This window comes from Neolamprologus brichardi, chromosome 18 (assembly GCF_056152115.1).
Source record: "Neolamprologus brichardi isolate AB-2024 chromosome 18, ASM5615211v1, whole genome shotgun sequence".
NCBI classification, from domain to species: domain Eukaryota; kingdom Metazoa; phylum Chordata; class Actinopteri; order Cichliformes; family Cichlidae; genus Neolamprologus; species Neolamprologus brichardi.
In genome coordinates this window covers 18,139,655-18,153,327 of record NC_142121.1, presented here as the reverse complement: position 1 = coordinate 18,153,327, position 13,673 = coordinate 18,139,655, and the positions used below count along the sequence as shown (strand labels likewise).

Sequence of the window (13,673 nt, the reverse complement as noted above, 5' to 3'; positions counted from 1 at the left end):
ACTTTGCCTTATTTGTTTGAATGCAAGTTTAAACTCTTATGGCTTTATATGCAACCAGGATTATCAGATTACCCGTTTCCTTTGACGTGAGCCCAGAATTGATCACGGCTTTGCTCAGAGCTTCCACAGAAGAGTCCTGCTGTGAGTCAGACTCATTGTTCAAGAGTTATGAGACACGGGAAGATGAAAACGACAAAGAATGAGTAAAGATTTTTTCCATTTCGGCCTTATTGCTTATATTAAGGATTCACTTTTTCCTGGGGTGGGTCTGCTTCCAAATTCAGCCTCAAAAATGAGCAAGCTAATATTTTAATTACACAAAACAAAATGCTGGTATTTTTCTTCCACTTAATCCTGCATATGACAGAGTGATTTCGCCTGATATGTCTAAACCCCATTTGAATTTCAGCTGTGGTATTATGATACCAGAGCAAACCCTTTATCTTCATTTCACTGCTGTATATGCATCATGATGGCTCGGGGAGGAAAATAGATAAGAGAAGTACAAGTGATAAAAAAACAGCTTGTAATATAATAATATGATACAGAAGATACACGATTGGAGCCAAAGTTAGGAGAATAGGTCAAACGAACCCTGAAACTTATGTCAGGCTGATATGACATCACCACGCTGATTTGATAAATAGAAATTCTTGGAGACGCAAATAATAAGAGATAAATATAACCTCAATCCTTCTCAAATCACAGACAATTCACTCATTTCCACTGCAGCAATTTTATGCTTGTTTTTCTTTTCTTTTTTAACACCGAGCAGCACAGAGCCAAGACCACAAATATGCAGACAACAGGCTCACGTCTCATCCATCAGACGTGTATCCGTCACTCATTCATCACATGACAGGCAGGGAGCGTGATGGTGCAGGATTGTTAACAGCCATCAATCCCCTCCAGAAAATCCACTCCACACAAACACACCCAAGCGTGCACACACACATTAGTGCACACACACTCGGGCAGGTGAGCAGGGCGTTCCGTTGTGGGCGAGCCAAGGAAGCAAGGACGGTACATGTCCAAAATGACAAAGGTTGCTTTTACACCTGTCATGACCCGTTTAATCATCTACCACTTCAAACAGGAGAGTCTGGCATTCACGGCCTCCCAGCAGCCTTTGCTCCAGCGGCTCTGGACAAGCTGCCATTCTGTGGAGGACAGGGAGAAAAAGACCGGCGCAGGTATAAAACTTAACTGTGTCTTCCATAAAATAAGAGCAAATACGTCAGTGTTTATAGGCGCTGGGAACTGGAGGTAAATATAGAAAAGCACGGAGTGTGAGCGGGAATACATTTATATCAGGAACAAAATGATCTAGATTTTAAGGATGGAGCTACACGTTAAGACAGCGTGAACTCACAACGCCTCTCATGTATTTCATTGTTAATGTGCTATTGTTGTGGGGAGAGTGGATATTTGTTGTTTTTCCATATGCTGCACTGCTTTTGGATATACTGGATAATATATTACATTTTTCTCATGTAATATAATAAAAAAGATTCTTTGGAATAATTGTTAACAATTCAATTTTCCCATTTTGGGTTTCATGCACAAATAATTCATTAAACCAGACTTGCAATCTGATTTTTATGCAAACAGAATTACTGCTAATATTTTATGTTTCATAATAACAGCCGCAATACATTTAAAATGTGAAAATAATGGTAATAATCAGTGTCTAAAGCTGAACTTTGAATATCTGTCAAAGTTAAATCACTTTTATAAGTTGCTCTTTATGATGACTTTTTAGTGCAGCTTATTCTGGTATTTATTGCACACACAGAATCATGGTCATAGTGTATACATGTGTGTGTGTGATTTGTATGAATGAAATAAAATCAATCAATTAATCATTAAACCACAAAATCCAAAGTGTATTTTTATATAGCCATGCGAGGAAACATGTCTATTTAATTAATGCATTATATTTTAATTTCTAAGGTATTCTTTTTTAAATTGGAAATATTTGGCGTCTTGTGTGCAAATCCAGTTCACTCTACATATGTTTCGCTTTCTAAGATAAATCTTTGTGTTGTAAAGGGAACACGTAGCATAAATGTTATAGCGATTTAAGTCGTTAAAAGCCCAGATTCTCAAAGTACAGTAACGCAGGATTGTCACCAAAGCTGTGGTGCAAATATGTGCAGGATAGCTGCTTTATTGACAGTTTGACAAAATAAAAATACAATTAACAATACAATCCAAACAACACCGCACAGATTAAATACTGGATATTAATCTTCCGTCGTTATTAAAAGCCAATTATACAGGATTTGATTGAAAACAGACTCTGTGTGTGAAATGCAAAGATAAAAACATAGCAAGAAAAAAGGAAGAAAAAAAAAAAGCAACCGTGGGGTGATTGAGATGATGAATTGCGTCTCCTTCCTGCGTGTTTTACATGTAGCTGCAGTCGCTTCTCATTAATCATAATCGAGACATCAAAGATGTTTTCGGACGTGGGGCGTGTTGGCGTCCACAGTGCCTTTTATTGCTCTGCCGTGTAAGAGAAATCAGAGCTGCCCTTTCTACACAGTCACAGTCAAACTGACGACCAAGGACGGCATTTTTAAAGAAGTAAGTAATAAAAAAAAAGTGAGTAATAGTCTCAAAGTTGCCCACGCCACCGTGTGATGCCCCTAACTGTCCCTTTCGTGCGTAATTCGTTCTCCTGCTCCTCGTTATCTCCATAACATCACATAATCAGGAGAAAGCTGCAACGAGCACTCGAGGGCTGGAGATAATCATTATCAAGTCGGTACATAAGGCTGAGACACCTGAAGAGGGTCAACATTAAAGCCTCAGCGATGAGCTTATAATAATAATAATAATAACAACAACAACAACAACAACAACAACAACAACAACAACAACAACAACAACAACAACAACAATAATAATAATAATAATAATAATAATTAATAATAATAAATATTATTATTGCGTCTTTTCATTACTTCCTAACGAAATTGTATTTATTAAATATTTTAAATACAGTTTGACAATATTATTCCAATACATAAATTAAATATTTCGTTCACTATTTATCGTTTCCATTTATTATTATTATTATTATTATTATTATTATTATTATTATTATTATTATTATTATTATTATTATTATTATCCACCAGTTGCAGGCTATCTGGTTGAATTATGTGTGATGGAGATGGTCAGCGCACAGGCCGGAGCTGACAGTCAGTGGCTGGCCTGCAGTGTTTGGCTGTGCTGGATAAACGCGGAGACAGGGCGGCGTCCTGCCACTTCTTCTCACGGGCCCCGTGTGTCAGAGCAGCCCACGCTGACATTACTGCGAAAACACCTCATTTATCAACTGGAGGCTTCGCAGCCAGTGAGCCAGAAGCCGCAAAGAAAAAAAGGAGGGAGGGTGGAGGGGTGAGGGTGGGGTGATGGTGGAATAGGGGGGCAACAAAGAAAAAAAAGAAGAAAAAAACAGCAACAACAGGATTTTGTATTCTCTCACCTTCCTGACAACTGCTGGCTGAGGTGATGGGATGGGAGACGGCAGCGCATTTTGGTGCGGTTACTGCCTCTGATAAGAATCACCTCTCGGACCTGAAAGACTCGACGCCTAGCAGTCACAATATCGCCTTAAGCGTGAATTTCTATCAGCAAAAGTTCTGGGAAATCAGATAGACAACATGGATTAGCATAACCACTACACAAATAGACACCCTCTCTCTCTCTCCCCCCCCCCCCCCCCCCCCCCCGCATTGTTTCCCTCTGAAGTTATGCGAGGAGAAGGATCCAGCAGCAGGAATCATCAAGCCAGTATTAAAATAAGAGCGGCAGGAACACCTGCTGCACGGCTGCACGATTGCGCCCACGGGTATCGAATTAGCATTGAAAATAACTCTACAGTAATAATATTCATGACTGTCTGACAATAATAGTGTTTGTGCGAGAAGTAAACAGAGGAGGAACAATGGGAGGCCTGGCAGTGGCACGCGTTGGACATAAGTCCAGTCGAAGACTCTGTTACTGTTAGGCCCTGTGAACAGTTAACTCCGTGCTGAGTCTAATTGGCAGGGACAGGGACAATTAATAACATATTAGCAATTTTTGGGACGATATTAGTAAATCAAAAAGTGCACCTGTGCCTTCCGTTGCTATGACCCATGAGTAACCGTGTTACAGTATGAATCATGAATTGCGGTGAGTTGATTTTTCCCTCAGTTTTGTCTGCTGTGCAGCTGCAGAAGCAATGAACATGGATGCAGCTCGGTGCTTGTTATCAGTGTGATGGATGCAGGGTGAATATTATAAAAGTATCAGAGTATACTCTCGGACTTCCCTGCGGTAGTTGGAAGTATAATGAATGGGCTGTTGGAGGTAATCTGATCAACTGTCCAGACAAAAAAAATCAATCAAACAAACAAACAAAAAAACCCGTAACAATACCCACTGAATGGCTGCGAGTGTGACCTGCAAATGCGTTAATGATTCAATTGACACCTCCCCACTTTTGATCACTTCACTCGTCTCAATGTATATTCGGGCTGAACGAATCATGGCGTTTCAAAGAGGAGCTACACACACACACACCTTTAACGCTCAATGAGAGCCGTCTGACTTAAACTAATTAAGAGGGGATTTATTGATCATTGGAATGATGACAGAGAATAAACAAACGGGGGGGGGGGAGATAGGACTTTGAATTAAGATGAAACCAGAAAAAAGAAGTAGGCCAAAGGCACATTTCACACACGGAATATATATTTGATCAATCATTTCATAGGCTGTTGTTTTAATAAAAGGAGTCTTTATTAAGGATTCTCATCAGTAAAAAGCTGTCCAGACGAAACATTTTATTACACTAATGCTCCAAAACAAAATATTCAAGTCTTTAACTCGTGGACAGACTGCAGTGGAAAGTCCCAGCTTCTAAACTCTGGATTAACGATTATAAATATAATCATTTTAAAATCTCCAAAGTATCGAAAGTTAAAAGCGTGCTCCTTGCAGACGTGATTACTGCAGTGCGTAAACATGGGAGTAGCACTTTCCCGTTCAGGGTGACGGGTAAGTTAATTTTTACTGCATTTCTTGGCAGTTTAATTAATAACGATCTAGTTATTAAATTAAACCGCTGGCTGTCATATAAATGTCACAATTTCCCATAAAACAGGAGTAGCCTATGAAAGAGCTGGATATTAAAGAGTAGTCCAGTGAAATTAAAATCTTAAAGACTCTCTGTTTGTTTCAGCTGCTGTAGGCTCATCACCAGATTTGTGGATCACCTGTAAATAGATCAAGATAGACAAACAACAATTTAATTTAAAGAACAAACAAACAGAAAAAAAAACAGAAACAGCTGGGGAGCGTATTCATTTGTAACCGAAAGCACAAGTTTCGAATAATGAAACTTGATCGTATCAACGCATTAATCCAACTTTCAGACTTGATCAAGTGAAGTGTCCCCCCCCCCCCCCCCCTCTCTGTTTTTCAGCGTGATTGATTGGAGGAGTTCATAGGCTGGCACCCCCATCGCGTCTCCAGCCGCTCACGCTCCACATGATTGGTCCGCCTCCTGCGGCCGCAGCCACCAGAGGCGCCTCCTCTCATAAACCTCCTCTAACTGCGGTAAACTTTCCCATTACTTCCAAGAGAAGCAGAGGCTCACTGTTAGGAAGTTTGCTTACGACTTATATGGCACACTTGTAGCAGGTAAGTCTTCTTCTTCGTCTTTTTAAACGTTTCTTCTCCCACTTTTGCGGCGCGCACAGCTGCTTTAAACATCTGGCGGTGTCGTGGCGAGCGCAGCGAGACCTAACTCATAATTTCGGGGTATTGTTTTATCGCTCCAGTCAGCCTTTCGGTCCTTATCTGTTTTGACTCTTATCAAACGGTTATCTCTTTTGCTGTGAAGACATATTGCGTTTTTGTTTCCTATCTCTTTATGTGTGCGTCTACTTGCGTATGTGCGCGTGGAGGGGAGGACAGGGATTTGACACGGATGGATCCAGTGCCTCTTAAGAGCGCTTCATGAGAGCATGGCAGTCACTGTAGACTGGGTTTTTATTGGAGTTCGAGATGATACTGACTCAGTAATAATTAACTGGAGCTTTCGTAGTTTATTACCCTATTCTCTATTGTGAAAAATGTAGTTCATCCAAAGATGAATGCTGGTCTGTACACCAGGTGTCCGTTTGCATTTCCCCCCTTTTTCAGAAACCTGCCGACTTTCTGTCAGGATGTTTTGTGGATATATTTTCAATTCACTTATCCTTAACATCGGGAAAAGGGTCATTTCTTCTGGTTTCCTAACGGTTCCGACTCTTTTTGTTACAGGGTAGACCACTCCCTGGCCATTTTTATTTACCCCTACGGTGTATGGAAAGTGCTCCTGGATGGAACTGGGCGAAAACAGCTGGTCCATGGTCAAGCGAGAAGTGTCCAGCAGCCCAGGGTCACCGGCTGAGCAGAACTACCTGCCCGGTGACAGCAGGAGGGACGGCACCACCTCGGATGAGCTGAGGACACCTCCGAACGAGCTTGACGCGCTAGGGCACCGTCGCTCCGACAGCAGATCCCTTCACTCCTACCTTCACTTCGGACACCATAACAACACCCTGACCACTACCGAGGATATCCCGCTGTTTACGGATTTAGACCAGGGGAGCAAACTCGTCCTCTCCACCGGAGCACACAAGACAAGCTTGCTGGTGGACCCGGCCGACATGTACCAAACACTGGCCATTGCGGCCCAGAGCCAGACTGGATATGATTCAAGTTCTGGTGGTTATATGCACTCCAACCCTAACTCCCCAGTGTATGTCCCTAGCTCGCGGGTGGGCACCATGATCCCCAGCCTGTCTTATCTGCCGGCCAACGTGTCTGCTCAGCCCGGTCACGCCGTCTCCAGTCACTCGGTGTGGTCACAGTCCACCCCGGAGAGCCCTTCGTACAGCACCGGGAGCCCGCACGCCTCCAGTCGTTTTCACTACCCTCCAAGCCCACCCATCAATAACGGGACCCCCAGGGACACGGGCTACAGTAACACACTGAATATGAGCAGCAGAGACCAGTACAGCCTTTCTCGTCCCCTCAGCGGGCCCTACCCGAGCCCATACTCTCCGTACGTTGCACCCCAGCTACCCTCGCCTTGGCCCGGGGCACCTTTTGATAACACGATGCTCCACACCTTGCAAAGCAGGAGTGCGCCCTTGATTCGAGGACCAAATGGAGGTAAGAAAAAAAATCAAACGAAAACAAAGTAGAGGGAGGCACAAAGATGGAATAGTTTTCCTTCTCACTGTGTGGGACGGAAAGAAAAAAGGTATTTTAATCACGCGCGCAACCTTGAAGTGTCTGGAGTGAAGGCACCAATCGCCTGCGCGTCTTTGTAACAGAAACCTGTTCCCCTCGTCGAGGCCTGACCTCAAAATGTTGAAGAAAAATATGTTTCATACACTGCCAAAAATGAATTTATGATAGTGTGTGTGTGTGTGTGTGTGTGTGTGTGCAAGAAACAGGTGCAAATGACTGCCCAGAAATATATAAAATAAATCATTTACATGAAGTAAAATCCACCGAGGCTTTTAAAACAACATTGCCACAACAGTATAAATTTATTAAAAATGTGAATTTTGTTAAACACTTCGCTTTAATCAATTTATAATCCACGAACAGATCATTTTGCCCGCCGTATCTATCCGCTTGCTTTCTTTGACATGAAGTGCAGAAGCAGAATCGCTTATGAAATAATGACCAGCAACAATGTGTAATCCTCACAAGCCCGCTCCCTGTTCTGATTCCAGCATTTCTCTTCAGTTTCAGATATTCTGGACGACATGGGAGAGAGCAGAGAGTGCGTGAACTGCGGCTCCATCTCCACGCCGCTGTGGAGGCGCGATGGCACGGGCCACTTTCTCTGCAACGCCTGCGGCCTCTATAGCAAAATGAATGGTCTGAGCCGGCCATTAATTAAACCACCGAAACGGACGGTAAGGAGACAGGAGGAGGGGGGCGAGGGCCACTTAAATCAACCAATTTCCTGCCTAATTGTTTCAAACAATTGCTGGAGGTCACTGTCGTTGTCACGATTCGGCCTCTGGATGAAGGTTTCAATGATACAGCCCCCAGTTCAAACCTGATTGTAATCAAGGAAAATTTATTTACGCAAGATCACGTGATTTCTATAAAATGGGGAAAATAAATAAATAAATAAATAAAGCATGCATTTCACATTTGAATCAAGGACTTGTGCTTTGCGAAGGAAAGCACAATCAGTTAGTTGTTTCATAAGAAAAAAATGTTATTCACTAAATTCACATTAAATCAATCCACACGTGGAAAGCGTTAATGTAAGGAGACACTTTATCTCAAGCTCCCAGCTACTGTCGGGTAAGCTAATCTAAAAAGGCGTCAGTGTGTCCAGATTTTCCATGGTGCCATTACGCACAGTTTTTACAAGGAAGTGAAATGGCACGTAGGAACTCTCTGCGAATTAACAACCCGTAATAAATAAATGAATAATAATATAAGTCCGTGCGTAAATGCCAATTAAATTGGGATTCTAACAGGGTGTGGATTATTGTTGGAAAGTCAGGTATGAATAAATAAGTTGAGTGTGCGGTGCTTTATTTTCCTTCATACCCACGTTTAATTATAGTGACTGATGTTGTGTTTTGCTTGCCTCAACAGTCAACGTCCAGAAGAATCGGCCTTTCCTGCGCCAACTGTCAAACCAGTACCACCACTCTGTGGCGCAGAAACGCGGAGGGAGAGCCGGTGTGTAACGCGTGCGGCCTCTACACAAAATTACACGGAGTAAGTTCACTGCGATTTGAATTTCCCCCCTCTAATTCAGTTTTAATTTTTTTAAATCGACGCATTATTGATAAAAAAATCATTTCTTATTTTCATTTAAAAAAAAAATTTACATCTTACAGGTACCTCGGCCGCTCGCCATGAAGAAAGAGGGAATCCAGACGAGAAAAAGAAAACCGAAAACTTTGAATAAAGCAAAGGGATCCTCTGGTGAGTAGCTGAACAATATTTCTGCTGCGCGAAGGAATATGTATGTCATATTTATCTCTTTTAAAATAATGTAACGACAACAATTTTTTTTTATGTTTCCAGGAAGTAGCAACTCTGTCTCCATGACTCCTACATCCACCTCTTCATCCAATTCCGAAGACTGCTCGAAAACCAGCTCTCCCTCTGGACAAGTGTCAGGGGTAAAACTGATTTTTAATTGCTTTTAATTTTTTTCAATAGTTTAAAATAAAAATTAATTAATTAATAATAATAATTAATAATTAATAAAACAATGAAATATCTATATATATATGTGTGTGTGTGTTAAATAGGAATTTCTACACTTGAAATTACTATAAAAAGCCAGATTTTTCACCCATTTTCATGAGTGAATATTTTGTAAAATACAAACTGTGATAAAGAGATGACATGCAGGCTGACTGATGCTCTGTGGTTATGACTGCTGCTAACTAATATGTCACTGTGATATTACACTAATATGAGTGTCACATTGATCATGCTCCTTTTTTCCCCATTATTGCAATGTAAATGTCATTTCAGTCCTCAATAATGATAATTAAAAAAAAAAAAAAAGGTTTTACACAATCTAAAAGTTTTACTGACATTTTATACAATAAACTCACAATTTTTGCTAACCGAGAGTTTTCTGGTTGCAGATCAGTTCATCTGTGCTGTCCAGCTCCGGGGAGGGAGCAGGCTCGGGCTCGGCCGTCAAGTACTCGGGACAGGACGGCCTGTACGGCAGCGTGGGCTTGACCCAGTCATCGGACGTGGCTTCAGTGAGAGGCGAACCCTGGTGCCCCATGGCCTTAGCCTGAACATTTTAACCTTCTGGGCGGACAGAGATCCCCGGCCCCTCGTGTCTGGATGCTGTGTATAGTGGAAGTATTTGGGTGCAGTGTTGGTTTCCTTCCCTCTCAGCTGATGCAAGAAGAGTTGGACGAGAGGGGGAAAGAAGTTTGCGATGACCTTAAGTCAGACTAGAAGCTTGAATCAAGCATGGAGTATCTGCGATCGGGTTCCAGATTGATGTCAGGGTCTTTTTTTTAAATTTTTTGCCTTAAAATACAACAACATCAACAACAAAAGGGAAACGCCAGGCCAAATGATCAATTAGGTGGCCTGCTATGGATGGTTGCTGGACCTGCACTCGGTATCTCTCCCATCCGTGGCACACAGAACCAAATCTGGGCTCCTTAAAGAAAGCCATCTTGTACATAACGGATTTCTCTTTGAAGATGTTGATTGGATATCAGTGCTTCACACAAGCACTCAACTCTTTGTGGACTTTTTTTGATTTTTTGTTTTTTTCCAAAACTGGAATCATGCCATAAGTGCCAAGACAACTTACATAAATCAAAAGAAAGAAAAATATTTATAAATCTTCCATAGTTGAAAAACATGTCTATGATTGTTAATAAAGATATCGATATAGAGTAGAAGTTAAACCATTCTGATGTCTTCTTTTCTATTCTCTGTCTCTCGATAAGCGGTAGTACAGTAGTGTTGAATGTGCACGTTTTCCACTGAAAGCTCTTACTTACTGTATTTGACTGAAACTAGTTTGGTTTAAACAGGGTATAAATGACTATATCACATCGTGTTGTGTTTAATCATTAAAAAAAAAAGAGAGAAAAAGATGCAAAAACAATCAACTTCTTGAGACTTAATTTTTGACATGAGAACACTGTCGGCCAACGGGCAGCTTTACGGTACTACTTCTACAAAATCTCGCACATGTAAAGCAGTTGGATGGCTTGTTTGAACAAAGAACGCCCAGAATAGCTGTAGGACCCTCTGACCTTTATGTTCTTACACATAAACTGCAAACGAAGGCTGCTGGCCGCGCTACCTGACTCACTATAAACTGTATACCCTTCATAATAATAACATGTGCTGTTGCATCATATTTCAGCCAAAATTAGACCAAAGTGTAGCGTGAGGTCACCTCTGAACAAATCTGTGCTCACTGTGATGACTGTGATGAATCGCTGTAATGATTAAAAGGAGAATTGTTAATGTAACATGTTCTTATGAAGCTCACAGGTCATGCCAAATCATGAATTTGAGAAGCCTTTTTGATTTTTCATTTTGTTGCATGACCTAAGCAAGTGGTGTGGGAGCTTCAAGAGCTATTTCAGGTTTTAAAAAACAAAAAGAAAAAACCCTCCCCCCACCCTCACCCGAAGAGACTGAATACTGAAGGCTGATAAGTTACATGTAAATGTTAGCACAAAGAGTTATTTTTTTCTTTGCTTTTGTTCACAACTTGCTTCATCCTAAAAAAAGAGCATGTCATTCACGCAACCGGACTTATTTATTTTTCTGAAATAACATGTTTTCTTTTTGTTTTACTATTTTTTTTTTAATATTATGAGAAATTATTTAAATTCAATCCAATAAATTGTTCTGGTGATGCAAATAAATCTGCAGTTTGTTTTTAAAAGAAGAGCAAAACGCGTCAGTGTTTTGGAAATTACGGAAAGAACCACCTTCTGCATATTTTTGTGTGAGTCATTCCCATCTATACTTTAACTCCCCGTTTCTCCTTGGCTGAACAGATACCAGAGGGCTTTATTTTCTCAGATGTTTTCACAACTGGGAGGAAAGAAGAAGACATCACGGCCAGCTAATGCAAGACAAGAATTTCGCCTGAAAGTTGCACAGCAAGACTTACCCAGCTTTTTTTTTCTGGGTGATTTCACCAAACCACACCTTTATCCTTTCTGGTAACGTTTTCACTCCAGACTTTTCCTTTTCTTCGGGCCCCTGTGGGCTTAAAGAACAATCCACTTTCCTGTGTCCTCTTGAACCAGCAGCTCAAAGTACCTGTCACAATGTTTACTGTACTTAAGAGAATATGGCCTGTGAGTAATTCCACATGAAAAGATTTTAGAGATGGTTAGGATTTATGCCTGAGCTTAGCGTTATCTGTCTGCTCTTTGACATATTGATTCAGCTAAGTTTATTGAGTGTGGAGGAATGCGCGGCACTGCGTAACAGACAAATCCACAGTTTTCAGGTGAACGGTTATTGCACCTATTTTTCTTACTTGACTTTTGACATCAGATCGGAATGACACTATTTTTCACTATTTCCTTCATATCCATCACAATATTTGCTTTTCCTTTTTTTCTTTAAATTTTACTTGTGTGTTCAAACTGAATGGAAAAGCATGGCTTGTGATGATTTGCTGCTGAGTGTTATATAAAACCCAATTTGTCCACCGAGACCACCGGGCATTAAGTCCTTGAGCTTCCAACGAGATAAATTACAAAAGCACCTTTAGATATGTAAATGCAAACTACCGTTGAGCTCAAAACACAGGCAAATATTTATGGGTATCTGAATTTATGAGGAGGTCCTAGCTTGGCACTGTATCCATGGTGCTACGAGGGAGGAAATATAAACACGGCAGCGCAGAAATCCTCCCTGCGCTCTCATCTGGATTGCTATCCGCACAGCCGAGGGTCACTTTCATGCTAGAGTTGCCACCTGAGAGGGCTGGAAAGCTGCAATGCTTGTCACACAGTTGCAGGTTTGAAATAAGAGTTTGAATTTGTTGCAAATAAGTGATCACACGCTGCAAGGAAGGGTGAGACAGACAAACAGAAAAGACAGAATACAGATCATGATGGCTGTCCAGGGTTGAAAGTCCTCCCTAAGTAAACAAGACAGGCTAACAGCAGCAGACTGCAGGGCCCCGGGCTGTTTGGCCATGGGACAGCAGCACAGTATGGAGCAGTGGCTCCCTCAGGAGATACCCGTTGATCTTTCCATGCTGCCTTTCAAAGGAGAGCAACGCTCAACCCTGCCTCCGGAAGAGATGGGATCTCTGACTCAGCCCTTTTGGGTTTCCTCGACAGACACTGTGGAATACTCTGGTAGAGTAAACACTTAAAAACATTAAAGCTGTGCTGGTTGCAGAGTCTTTTAGATTTGGACTTGCATCAAAAAGTCTCTCAAATGGAAGGAGCGTTTGTGTCCATCACCCTTTTATTGTTCCGTGTTGTTATTGTTATCATGTGATTTAAAAGGGTTCAGAAAAAGCCAAACCGTGCTTTCAAAACCGTGTACACACGGCCTTCTGGGTTGGCAAACACAACCAATCATAAAGGTACCGCCTCCTGCCCTGTCGTAAGCTCTTCGAGTCAATTTCACAGGAAGTTTGTTGCACACGAGGGAAAAGGGTCAGTGCAAAATAATAGGAAACAATGATAAACAGTATCTATAAAAATAAATCTGCAGTGTAGTGATTACATCATATAGCTATGTATAGTCAGTGTTATTTATTACAGAAATGCTGGGCGTGTGTTCAGGGAAGGCAGGGCGTTGAGAAGCGAATGACATTTGTGGCAGAGAAGAGTGAAAATCAGAGGGCTGAGCACATGTCCTTGGCCTGACTCTGACTGTGTACGATTGTGTGTGCATGTGTGTACTGTAAGGAATGCAAGGAAGCTGTCAGGAATTGGACTTAATGGGAGGAGATGTGATAGAAAGCTGAACATGAAATGAACATTGGTCCGATGATTCATCAATAACCTGAAAGCCTTTGACCCTAAAGCGAGTCAGGTGCTACACGTGTCACCCGGGAATGAGCTCGGGTGAATGATGTTGCTTTTAATCCCTTATTTACC

At 41.6% G+C, this 13,673-nt stretch overlaps 1 protein-coding gene across 2 annotated transcripts; it reads left to right on the top strand.

The window, feature by feature from the left end:
• Nucleotides 1–5,592: 5,592 nt before the first annotated feature.
• On the top strand, nucleotides 5,593–11,060 carry gata6 (GATA binding protein 6). 2 transcript variants are annotated; one of them, XM_006792114.3, is made up of 7 exons: nucleotides 5,593–5,700; nucleotides 6,325–7,221; nucleotides 7,807–7,979; nucleotides 8,680–8,805; nucleotides 8,928–9,015; nucleotides 9,118–9,215; nucleotides 9,693–11,060. In XM_006792114.3, the coding sequence occupies exons 2-7, from the start codon at nucleotides 6,384–6,386 to the stop codon at nucleotides 9,852–9,854; spliced, it is 1,485 nt and encodes a 494-aa protein (XP_006792177.2). In that variant the 5' UTR covers nucleotides 5,593–5,700; nucleotides 6,325–6,383; the 3' UTR covers nucleotides 9,855–11,060. The 2 variants fall into 2 exon arrangements, with proteins under 2 accessions (XP_006792177.2, XP_035764247.2); XM_035908354.2 differs by lacking the exon at nucleotides 5,593–5,700 and adding an exon at nucleotides 6,005–6,174.
• Nucleotides 11,061–13,673: the final 2,613 nt, after the last annotated feature.